Source organism: Cavia porcellus, unplaced genomic scaffold (genome assembly GCF_034190915.1).
Source record: "Cavia porcellus strain 051 isolate PalLab524CR breed Dunkin Hartley unplaced genomic scaffold, mCavPor4.1 scaffold_27, whole genome shotgun sequence".
Classification (NCBI taxonomy): Eukaryota; Metazoa; Chordata; class Mammalia; order Rodentia; family Caviidae; genus Cavia; species Cavia porcellus.
Genome location: NW_026947510.1, coordinates 35,889,582 through 35,902,706, shown reverse-complemented (window position 1 = coordinate 35,902,706; position 13,125 = coordinate 35,889,582). Strand labels below are relative to the sequence as shown.

Below are 13,125 nucleotides of genomic sequence, written 5' to 3'. Positions count from 1 at the left end.
GCCAGAGAGCAAAGCAAGTTCCCCACAGAAGCTCCAGGCTTTGAGTGGTAAATATCTATAGGTACTATTTAAAGTAAATTAGATAATGGCAGAAAAACATGAGAAAAGTTTAAAATAAGTAGTGATAAAAATGAAAAATTAAAGCTGTTTTTGTCTTTCTTCTAATCTTAAAAGAAGGATAAACTTGAGACTTTTATAAGTAAATGGGTACATTTTGAGATCATACTCATAAGTGAAGTAAATCAGACTCACATGTATTAGCATTGTATCATTTTTGTGATATAAGAAACTGAAAGAGAAAATAAGGTCTAAAATGTACAATAGCTTTTGTGAAATGGTAAGAAGTTATTCAGAAGGCAAAAGAGACTGAGATGGGGAAAAGGAAAAGAATGGAGGGGAAAAATACAAGTTATTTATATCATTAGTGTCTCTTAGTTCATTGAAAAGAAAGGTTATGATTGTAGCAATTTTTATTCCCATGTCCTTTACTCTAAGCATACTTTAAAGAAAAAAACATGCAATGTTTTAACTATTGTTATTCACCTATTATTTTGTCATGAAATTGTGTTACACCTTTTTTCCATAAAATAAAAAAATATCTTATTGGGTTCTACTTGTTTGTAAAAGACAGAGGTACGTCACATCACTAATATACTTTTAAACTGTGTTATCCTAAGAACTATATAATCTGATATAATTTATTAAGATCTATGATTTTCTGTTTTGCAAACTTCTAGCAGTTCTATGTTACTCATTTTATCTGTTATGCCCTCAAAAACCCCACCTGGTTTAATCATCTACCACATAAAGTACGGAGACTATATTCTTCATTTTTTTTTCCTTTTTTTTTTTTTTTTTTTTTTTTTTTTGTCTTTTTCTTTTTTATAGGTACCGAGGATTGAACTCACGACTTCCTGCTTGCAGGACAGGAGCTCATGGCGCTGAGCTAAATCCCCAGCCCCCTATTCTTCATTATTTCAACTGTTTTAACTCAGTTCACCTCTACTATCTTGTAATGATAAGTGCTGTTTCTGCAGATGGCAATTCAGTATTCTGCTTTCTCAGTTTTTATCTCCAATAAACTCATCCACAACCACAAATAAGCCATCCACTAGATGATTATGCTTCAGATCGTTGATGTCCAATATTATGCTGAGTTGGTACATAAGACTATTTAAATTTATTGAAACTAAATACAACTAAAAATTCATTTTTTAAACCATGCTTGGTCATGCTTTAAGTGCTCAGTGGCCAAAAGTGACTGTTGATTTTGAACTACACAGATACATACTATTTGCATTATTTTAGAAGTTTAATTAGACAGAAACACAGTAGAGTCTAGACATTTTCATTTCCAATATGAATACTTTTTCTACAGTCTCAATTTCAGATATTCCACTCTCTAAACTACAACTCCTGTCTTTTTGGTTTATTCCTAATAATTATATGGGCTACTGGTTTTGGTGCCCAATAAGGATATCAAATTCATTGACAGTACCACACTTTTGTTCATCGATTCCTCGTATTTAGTTGCCTGTTTAATCTAGTTTAGAGAATTTATCAGGGTCAATTATAATAGCTGTTGTATAGTGCAACAATTTTCTTGCTTATCTTTTCACTCATCCTAAGCATTTCAATGCAACGTGGTTCAGTACAACTCTATCTGCACCACACCTCTTATGAGTAGCTGATTGACTATATTAACTGGTCTTAGTTTATGTTCTTTGCACCATAACTTCTCAATAGTCTTATTAATCAGTGCTTCCTACTAGCATCCTAAAAATTAGTAGCTATTCTCGAATTGCTTTTCCCTTGCCTCAATTTCAAGTCTTGATTTGCTTTTCAAGTCTCTCGACAAAATGAATATTCTTTACAACAAATGGTTCAAAAGACTATTCCTCCTTTTTCCTCCTACACTTCCTAAAAACATTCTAATCAGTCTTTTCTCCTCAATAGTTCTACAAAAAATATTTCTGTCAAAGTCAATATTACCATCCATATCAGCTAATCTAATGGGTATCTTTGGAGATTCATCTGCTCAACCTTATGCACCATTTGATATAACTGATTATTCCCTTTTCTTGCAGCACTATCTTTCTCCAAACACTTTAATCTCCAGTACACCATTCTCTTGATTTCCCCTTTACTTCACTCATTTCCAACCCTTCATCAGATTCATTGACTCCTTCTTCACTGATTTCAAACTTCTGTGTCTTAGGCTTTAGTTCCTGATCCTCTTTTATCTGTTATTCACATGGCTGGATGAGCTCAACTAGATTCATGCCTTGATGTAACAGCCATCTAGTGACAGTGTCCAAATTCACATTCCCCAAGTCTATGCTTGATCTTCAAGACAGCTCAGCTGACTGGATTCCTGATGTATTTATTTAGATTTGAAACTTACATCAAAAAATTAGACGCGCATCTCAAGTGCTCCCCCCATCTCAGTCAATGTAAATTCACTGGTTAGAATTCTTCAGCCAAAAACTTGAAATCACTCTGCTTAGTTTTTCTGCTCTCATATGAATTACTATAAAAGAGTATCCACTGTAGGAAATAACAGGACACAGCTGTCAAATGTAGAAATACTTTTGATTTAGAATGTACTAAAGGAAATAACTGCGTACTTAAGATAGGAAGCTATTTGCGACCTATTTCTCAGCAATCATTCCTTTCTCACACATCCTGCCTACTTCAGAGAACAGTAATGAAGAAAATCCTAAAAGTTAGGACCCAGAGAATGATCAAGGTATCGCTAATTCCTAATTATTTATGAGAAAGGGAATGGAGAAAAGTGCGAGTCCACAGTATCAAAGCCCAAAGAAAATAAAGAAAAAGGAAATGTGAAGAAATATACGGCCACAAGGAGGAGACAGAGTATGGAATTCATTTGGAAATGTGTATTCACTTGGCTAGGATAACAAGATATCTCGATCTAAGCAAAGGGGCTGTCAAGGCATATTGATTGATTCAAATCCTGAAGTAAAAGTTGTATCCCTTAGGACTTTTGACTATTTATCTAATTTGTTTGTCATATGTTTCTTATTAGTAATATTTATGTAAGTGTGGTACCAACCAGAAAAATAACTGGTTAAAAAAAAAAAAAAAAAAAAAAGCAGAAGCAGCTTTTTTTTTTAAAGCTAAAGTGAGTGAGTTTGAACTATTTTAGATGATCTCCCAAATGGAAGAAACTCTTGCAATTGCCCAGGTATTTACAATGATGATTGAGCAAACCCAAAGGAGCACAGCCAGGGTCTGTCCTGAGCCTGACCAGTCAAACCTGAAGATCTTAGAATGTGCTTTTACAGCACTGATCGATCACGATGATGTGATGCTGTCTTGCTCTCTGCTATCTTTTCTTTGTTATTATCTATGCCCACCACTAGCCACTAAAAGCAAAATTCATTTATTTATCACTTAGTTCCCAAAACATAAAAAGAGTACAGATAGCTACAGTAACAAATCAGTATGTTTGCATGGCTGATTAGTTAATAATCTCTGCCTTGTAGATACTACATGGTAATTTTAATAGGAGAGTGCAACACTGTATATCTCAGCATGCATAAATCTCACATAAATCCTCAATTCCAATGTACTTATCAACTGTACTTTTCTACAGCATAACACACTTACTCAGACTTCCAATTTGATGAACATTCCCTTATCCTTTCCATGCTAAGCTAACTTTACTTTTCCTTTGAATCTTATAAATCCTACTGATTGTGATTAACTTTTTACTTACACCATTTTCTGTGCACATGCCTGATAACCTTAGTGGTATGGGTGCTGTCATGTAGGCTTTGCCTTCATCTTCTCTATTGTGTATATGAATGTTGTGCTCTGGCTGTCTGATGGTTATTGTCTAATGCAACAACTTTTAATAAAGCCCATTCCATTTTTCATCCACATGTTTAAAATTTCTGAAAATGAAAGAGAAAATATTAGTTATACTTTTTATCCCATGACTGAAAATCCTACCCTTTTCCGAAAGGAATTAGTTTTTATACATGTGTAGCAAGCTAGTAAGTAAAAGATAAATCAGTAGTTTAAATGCAGCAGAGAGGAAACAGGATATTCCTACTAAAAAGATCTAAGGCTTAGTTTAAAAGTAATGCACATGAAAAAGTTTATAGAAGAGATCACCAACTACAAAATGCTCACTTATTTTTTTCAGCTTACAGATATTGTACTAATATCTGCAGCAGTCAACTTCTTTTCCGGTCTTTCTCTTTTCCACATCCACTAGGCATCATTGTATATCAACCGGTCTTACTCAGAATGTTACTCATTCAACTCATTTCCTTTCTTATCACATCACTACATAGTCCTGGTGGTCCTACTCTTTTAAACCGTGTTTGACCCAGAAGCAAAGATAGCAAGTCTGGACAGTATGTAAATTTGAAATCCATTTTAATGTAGTGAAAATTACTTGGCTACTAGGTAACCTGATACTGCTTTATAAAGTATAATCCTAGAAAAGTTTCCCAAATTCCTTAAACTCCTCTTCCCTCTTGTGTACAATTAGAGTGATAATGCCTTTCGTACAATGTATGCATCCATCAAATACCTGTTAAGTGATAATTTTAGTTACTTTGTAAAGTTGTGGAATATATCATTCTGGGGACACATAACAAAAATTTAAATCTATGAACTGAGATGTGGCCTGTGCTTACCTACAGGTGTGCAGTACAGTTCTAATCCAAGCACTGCAAAAAAAAGAAAAATTAAAAGATATAAGATGATTATGTGTATCTGACAGCGATGTGTCATAGAAAAAAACATGAAATAAGAAAGACAGCAAAGAATGTGAGCTGGCTGGTGGTAGGGTAGATTTCCTAAATGTTAGAAAAAAAACTTTAGGTAGTTAAGGTTTCAGACTGTGCTCTGTGACTTTACCCAGCCCAGGATATGACTTTTTTCATGAATACTAAGCACCAGTGTCAGTGTCTGAAAAACAATATTAACTATGTGATTTAAAATTAAAAAGTATTTCATGTAAAAATATCTTTAATGTGTAAACTATCATCTTGATAACAGTTTTTATTCCACATTTGGTCTCACTGGAAAATTCGGAATGAAGAGCTTTTATCTAAATGAAGAAAAGGGAGAAAAGGTAAATAACAAGTGAAATGCATATGAATAAGGACCATCTAGGATTGTTAAAAGGCAGTTAAGGAAGACAATGAGTTTTGTAAGAGGAAGAAATTTTTGTTACACTGTATCTCATTTTGTACTTGTCTGGTTACTTTTGCTGAATAATTCAGCTTATATTTAGAGCACATGAAGAAGGGGAAAGCGAAATTAAGAGGAAAAGTTATCAAAGGCTTTTTCTTGACCCTGTGATTCTTTATATTCACCCTGAATATTTCTAACAGAAATAAGTCATGTTGAGGGGGCTACAACGTACACCTATTTACGTAGACCCTCAACCTTTGGCTGTAGCTGGAATTATGAAAGATCCAAAGAGCAGTGACGAATGACAATCAGAAGAGAAAGGAAACAAAGAAATTAAGCAATATGACTTAAGCTTTCCTAGGGTTAAGATGAAGCATGAACTTTTGTGCCTTGAAAGGATACACATGATGGCATATCCCTTGGTTCACAGCTGAAGATAGGAAACAGGAAGCAAATACCCTATCTACTCCTTTACCACAAGTGATTATTATTTTTGCATTTTTGTGTTCAAGGGCTATCTCTGAACAGCCATGAAAAGGTTTCCTGGAAAACAAAAAACAAACACAAAGAATATGTGTCCTGACTCACATGGCTCTACTCTACCAGGGAGAGGAGGATCACAGAGTCTGGCAGACACTGAAACTGTGAGAGAAGACACTGCGTTTTGCAAAATCATTGACTCTTGAGCTAACTTGCAGTCCAAGGGAAGCCATGCAGGATGAAGATGGATACATTACTCTAAATATTAAACCTCAAAAACCAGCTGTCTCCTCAGGTAAGAATGTCCAGCAGCAGAAATTTGGGAGTTAATTAATGTAAAGGGCCAATCCTGTTCTCTTTTGTCTATTAGTGACAATATATTTAGTATTATTTATTTATGTGTTTTCCTATTCTTTTGGAAGCACTTGCATAATGTTTATATAGGGTCAAAGGGACATATTTAGAATATAAGCAGCAAAGATACAAGCAAAGGATATTATATTATGAGCCCTATGGTTTAATGATGAAGATATAGAGCCAAGAGAATAAGGGAAGAGAAGGTTTGAAACCTTCATTTTGCAAATGTCAGAAAAGGGATATGACTTTTCAGCTGTTGCTTACTGAAGCAATTATTTATGTGGGTGGACACACTCACAAAAAGACAGAAGCAGGAGCCCTTAACATTTAAGACCTATGGTCTGGCTTAGAAAGGTAAAAATTGCCTGGTAGTTGAGAGGGGTAAGAGAAAAATTGTGGGAGTAGACAATTATACTTTTTGTTGGTGGTCAACCAGAGAACACAGGCGAGAGCTACCAATAATGTTGCTTATGACACTTGCAAGATCCTAAGACAGGCACGGGGATGACACCACTGACCATGCCTTATATTTTTATTATATATCTGCAGTTACTTCTGATTCTTCTTCTTGGTGGCGTGTGATGGCTTTAATTCTGCTGATCTTGTCTGTGGGGATGGTGGTTGCACTGGTGGTCCTGGGGTTTATGTGTAAGTATTGATTCTCTGCCAAATATTTGATGGAGGAAGGTGCTACTTAAGGGTCCTTGTGTGTCCTGGTAATCTTTTTTTTTTTTTTAATTCTTTTTCTATTTGCCAGTACTTAATCACCCTAGCCATGGCTGCCAATATGCCCTCAATAAAGGATAACACTAAATTTTTTTCTGATTAAAATCACTTTACATTTTTCATTAATTACAATTATTCTTATAGATTAAAACCAGCTTTAAATTTCCCCTCAGCATGCATGTAAACTATATTTTGTAACAGTTTTCACCTTCATTTCATCTTGCTTACTTTGAAACCAGCTAACCCAACATTTTCTCAATTTCATGCATAAATCTTATTCTCCATGTTTGCATTTTGCTTCCTCTATTTATTCCCTTTACTTAGAATGCCCCCTTCTAATTTCATTCATTGAAATAATGCTTCACTTCCTGTAAATCTAAGCCTTACTATGTTGCATTGTAATTTGTATAGTTATTGCTTGTTCTATGTTTATTTCTATGGGAAAGTTTAGAAGTTTTGATTCACCCTGTTTTATTTGTTACTATCACAATATTTTAAACATAATAAGAACTCAATATGCTTTCTTAACTGAATTAATATTTTGGTATTATATGAAAAACAGAAAATAAGCAAGGTCACCCACTCAGCTCCATAAAGTGTGCTTACAAATATGTATTTAAGGAAATGTTAAAACAACTGCTTTGGACATGTTATTTATCTTGAGAGTTTCATATTTATGATCACTTCCTTCAAGTAATTTACTTGTTCTTTTGGATATCACTGAACTGTCTTACATATTTCTTTTCATCTCCACAGTCCCCTTACCTTATTCATTCTCAGTACTCATTCACTCATGTGTGTCTAGTAAACTTTTTGTATATTGGCCATTCTGTTGAAGTGAAAATTCATTGAAAAGTCCTCCTACCACTTCTACAATCCGGATTAACAACTGTAATTTATCTAATTTCCACATTTAGCTGTGACACAGCAAAACAACCTACAAGCTGAGAATGAAAATCTCTCAGGAACTGTTCAAAAGTTAGCGAGGAATTTCTGCCAATATATAATACAACAAACAGAAGAAAAACAAAAACGCAGTGCCGGTACGTGTGGCTTGGTTACTTCCTCCTCTGCCCAGTTCAGGAGTATTTCTGCGATCCAAACAGAAAGGAATCGAGATTGGCAGGAAACCCTGCTGGGAGGGTTGGATATGTGAGCCACGTTAGGAAGGAAGAGGCACTTATATGTGGTTTCTCCTTCAGATCACAAATGCAGCCCCTGTGAAACAAACTGGAGATATCACCGAGATAGTTGCTATGGTTTCTTCAAGCACAACTTAACCTGGGAAGAGGGCAAAAGGTTTTGCTCTAACTGGAATGCAACTCTTGTGAAGATTGCCAGCAGGAGCACTCTGGTGAGGAGAGTCTCACGTCAAATATTCCAGAGGAATAAAGAGAAACAGCTTAAATGTAACACTTGACCCTTTTTACATTTTTTTCTTAAGTCTTCTAGCTCAGAAATTCATCACTCTCAGTAAAAATATAGAGAACTAAAATACTGAACCCAGGTTATTGCACAGAATTGCCATTGTTAATCAATAAAAATGGCTTGTACCTTCCTGGGAGCTGAAGCGCACAGTGAGTCAGGCAGGAGTCAGCCCTAAGATGTGCATTTGGGGTTCCCTGGGATCCAGGCTGGATGTCTCAGCTGCTTCCTCATCCGGGAATCCCATGCTCTTGGAGAAGATATTTAGTGAAATAAATTAGCTGTTCTTCCCACTGAGGCAAAATGGGTAAATGCCCTAAAATCTCAACTCCATTATAAAGAGATTAATTGGAAATGTAAAATATAGCCAGAATTGTATTACTCCATGCTCATTACAATTTGAAGATTTATAATTAAGAGAAGAAGCAATATATTTTTGAGAAAAAAAGAAATTGTAAAATTTCAGGTGGAATTTACTTGTCATGTCCTCTAGTAAATATGCATAATATGGACCTTTTATTTTATTATTATTATTATTTTTGTCTTTTTGAGACAAGGTCTCATTATGCAGTTCAGGCTGGCCTTGAGCCCACTTTGGAGCCCAGGCTGATCTGGAACTCACAATGATCCTCCCATCTCAGCTTCTCAGGTGCTGAGATTACAGGTGTGTACCATCAAACCTGACTCTATAGGGACACATTTTAAAGAAAAACTGAAGAATTAAAAGGAAAAGTATACATGGCTAAGACTTTAAGAAATATGTAATGACATTCATGTATTATCTCCTGTGTATTGTCATTCTGAGCCTCATGTCTTTCAAAATACCTAAGAGATTTTTTATTGTTTAAGAATAAATTCTTATCCCCAGGACCAAAAAAAAAGATTTTTATCAGTCATATTGGAAGGCATAAAAATATGTGAATATTTGGCTTCCTTTCTATTTAGTTATCTATTAATTAATTGATTGTTAATTTAACATTAAATGACACCTATTTCATGACATAGACAAATTTATTTAATAAAACAATAATTCTTAGCCCCCAAAGGCTTATATTTTAGTAGAAGCAATAAGAAATGAACACAGCCTGGGCTACAAAGTGAGCTCAAGGCCAGCCTGAACACAGAGACCCTGTTTCAAAAAGACAAAAAAAAAAAAAAAAAAAATGAACAAAGCAAATTCCTTTAGTATAGAAAATAGTAGTAATAGTTTCTAAGTGTAAAAAAAATCAATCAAGAAAGTTATTGTATTCCAAAACAGTTCCAATTAATACAGTCCTAAATGTCAAGCATAACTCATTAATATTAATATAGACTATAATCCAATATTTGTGTGAGATCTTACTAAGCCTTTGTCTTTGTCATGATCAAAAGCTGAAATAGCATTCTCATCATTACATTTCTTTATGTTTGCAATAGGATTACTTCAAAGAAAGGACTGTTTTCATCCGTTGGGTTGGATTATCCCGCCAGAATTCTGATAAGGTCTGGTTGTGGGAAGATGGATCAGTTCTTTCCGACAATGTGTAAGTCATTGGGCACTGAGAATAGAAGGAACCACTATAAAGCTGAGACACTCTTTTCTCAAGCACAAGTTATTTGAAAGTTGACATATATGTCTAAATTCTATTATGGGTTTTGCAAGCGACAGCCAAATAATTTACAGCCTACTCTAAACCAAAGGACACTGAATAGAGTTCTATATTTCTCTGTTTCATTCTCTTTGCCTCAGCTATGATTCATTTTTATTCTCTGTTTTTCTCATTGATTTCTATATCTGACATTACAGTTGCAACATTCTGTGTGTGTGTGTGCGTGTGTGTGTGTGTGTGTGTGTATGTTTATGCTCAACTTGATCTGACTCTCTTCTCATATTTTTAGAACAAAATCATCATCATTATTTTATAGTTCAAAGTTTGTATCTTAAGAATTCTTTGGAATTTCCCTACTCTTTACCCAGTGTCTCTCCAAAAATCAGATACACTGTAGGTCAGAAGACATTTTTTTTTTTAATTTTTTTTTTTTTCTTTTTCTTTTTTTTTTTTTTTTTTTTTTTTTTTATCGGTACCAGGGATCGAACTCACGACTGCCTGCTTGCAAGGCAGGTGCTTATGCCTCTGAGCTAAATCCCCAGCCCCGAGAAGACATTTCTAATACGTATGACTTGAGGCTCCATCCTTTCACAGGCAGTTCAAGCAAATAGCCCCATTGCATTAGTAGTGAAGTTGTTTAAAATGCATTCCAGTCTCTAAACTCAACACACTTCGTTCAACCTATCGAAAGTGCAGCCTCTCTCTAATTAAAATTTAAACTCATATCCAAAGCTTATATAATCTGATCATTATGTAAATCACTAGTTGTACTCAGCAGATACCTGTTACTTTAGATTGGAACCCAGGGCACCACATACAAGCAAGCCTCTTGCCAGCTTTGACCTTAATATTCTACCATTTGCTGCCTCTTGTACAATACAGCAGGTAAAATGATGATGTTCTCCCCATTATTTCAACAAATGAAAACTTTTTTCTGTCAGGCTTTTGTACCTACTGTTTTCCTCCTCAGTGTTCTATTTCTATAACTCCATGACTGACTTCCCATGTGAGTTAAGTTTTAGGTTAAACATCACTTCTACAGTGAAGTTAATAACTCAAACTCAATTACCTTCTCTTCAACCTATCCTTTATGTGCTAGCTTATCTTCACTGTTTTATTGCTACATAATTTTATCACTCTGAGGTTTTCTTGTTTATTTATTTATAGGCTTCTCACTAATACACTCCCATTGAATTGTTCAATTTGACGAAGTTAAGTTCCTTTCCTCTTCCTCTCTGTCTCATTCTGTCTCCCTCCCTCACTTGTTCGTTTTGTCTTTTTCTTTCCTTTTTTATAATTTACCTTTTTCTTTCTGGGATTGAATCCAGGCGTTTGCACCATCTCCAGAACATTTTTTGTTGTTTTTCTGCACTTTACTTTGAGATAGTGTTTTATTCACGCACTAAGTTGCCCAGTCAGGGCTCAGACTTGTGAATCTATCTTAGCCTTCCAGAATGGAAACTTGCCTTTCTTTATCACTATTCTCAGAAAGTTGAACAATTTTAGTAAATAGTTGGTATTTTGTAACATTTGACAAGTAAACCTGATTATATATATATATATATATATTCATATATATTTATCATAAAGTGATGCAAACAAGTTAAAGAGCAATTACATTTCAGTATGCTTTTTTGATCTGCCACCCAGTAGCGTAAGTTCTCAATTTGAAAGTATTTAATGAGCTGTCTTTTCCTTGAGTTTATTCGTACATTATGCAGTTGCTCTCCCTACAAGGATCTCCTGTCTCAGGGCTGGAGGTTTAGCTCAGCGGTATAAGCACCTGCCTTGCAAGCAGGTGGTCGTGAGTTTGATCCCTGGAACCAAAAAAAAAAAAGAATCTCCTGTCTCTCTCTGTTTTTCTCAATTCCACTCTTCCCCCATTGGTCACTGCAGTCTGATCTTGTAGATACAACCTTTGTCATTATAGCATAGATGTGTTCGTCTCTTCCTCTGGACTCCCATTATTAATCAGTCTTCACTTGATCCTTGATTTTGTGTTATAATGCTTCATTAAATTGTAATAGGTCTTTTTGGTATGTGCATACTTTATATGGGAAACATCTTGGACGTTTCTCATAATGAAAATATTCTTCACTCACAATTTGACTGTGGTTTGTTCCTTTTTCAAATGAAGACTCTCTACCTTTTTTATTTGCAGGCTTGACTTTTTCACAGATGGAAGAGAAAATATGAATTGTGCTTATTTTCAAAATGGGAAAATCCACCCTGCCTTTTGTAATAACAGACATTATTTAATGTGTGAAAGGAAGGCTGGCATGCCACGTGCGGACCTGCTACTTTAATGCCAGAAAGACGCATTTGATATACGACAAGTGTTTGTATAATAAAATTTCTATATGAAAGAATCTCAAACCATAAACTTGCTTATTTTTCCTTTTTCCCCTTGCAGCCACTTTTTATGCTATTATTACTATCAACACTGCTTACCTGACCCCTTCTTTGCATATTTAGAAGGCAATGTGAGTTGATTATTCCCTTTTAATTGTTCTATTTTCCATTAATTTTCTTTCTTCTTTTCTTTGATTTCTAATTACTGTATTTGAACATACTGTAATTTCCTGCATCTTCAGATGTATGCATACAAAATTAAAATTAAGACAAGAAAAGATAGGGCTTAAGTGATTGAAATTGTACAAAATATCTAAGTTTATTTATTTATTTGGGCGGGTACTGGGGATCAAAGTCACTACTGCATGCTTGCAAGGCATGCACTTATGCCACTGAGCTAAATCCCCAGCCCCAAAATATCTAAGATTAAAAGGCAGCATAAAGTAGAAATAATTCTAAATTTGGAATATGAAGAGTAATTGGAATGGTATGTTCAATTAACTGAAGTACAGCCACGAACCAGTCATGTAACCTCTTTAATTTCCATTTTCCCATATTTAATGTAGGGCTTCACATTATTAACTACAACAGAATCTCCATGAAGACCAGCACCATGAATTCTCTTTTCTCCATTCTGTTACTAGCACAAGCACAGATTCTGATCCTCAAGAAACAGAAAGTTATGTGCTTTTCATTATGTGAGACAGTTCATTAAATATACATTAATCAGTAAAACACAGAACAAATAGAGCTACTATTCCAAGTCCACTTCTGGTCAGAATCAATAGGAGTAATTTGAAATAAACTTCATGGGATTTTTAAAATGAGTAAATGAACCAAGAGGCACAAGGCAGAAAAACAAGTAAATGTTTTATCTATTTTATTTCCTGGCACTTCTATGTTTGTCTTTTGCTGAATAACCCAGGAAATAGTTATGGAATATGTGGAGAGACAGCTTTTACAGGATAAGAGGCAAAAAAATGCGTTTATTTCCCACAACTTCCTTCATTAACTGTGGTCA

General features: G+C 34.8%; 1 protein-coding gene across 1 annotated transcript; it reads left to right on the top strand.

Moving 5' to 3' along the window:
- Nucleotides 1-5,664: 5,664 nt before the first annotated feature.
- Nucleotides 5,665-12,117, top strand: Clec1b (C-type lectin domain family 1 member B). Its single transcript, XM_003470347.3, has 6 exons — nt 5,665-5,950; nt 6,562-6,660; nt 7,656-7,781; nt 7,941-8,092; nt 9,580-9,686; nt 11,914-12,117. The coding sequence occupies exons 1-6, from the start codon at nt 5,887-5,889 to the stop codon at nt 12,056-12,058; spliced, it is 693 nt and encodes a 230-aa protein (XP_003470395.1). The 5' UTR covers nt 5,665-5,886; the 3' UTR covers nt 12,059-12,117.
- Nucleotides 12,118-13,125: the final 1,008 nt, after the last annotated feature.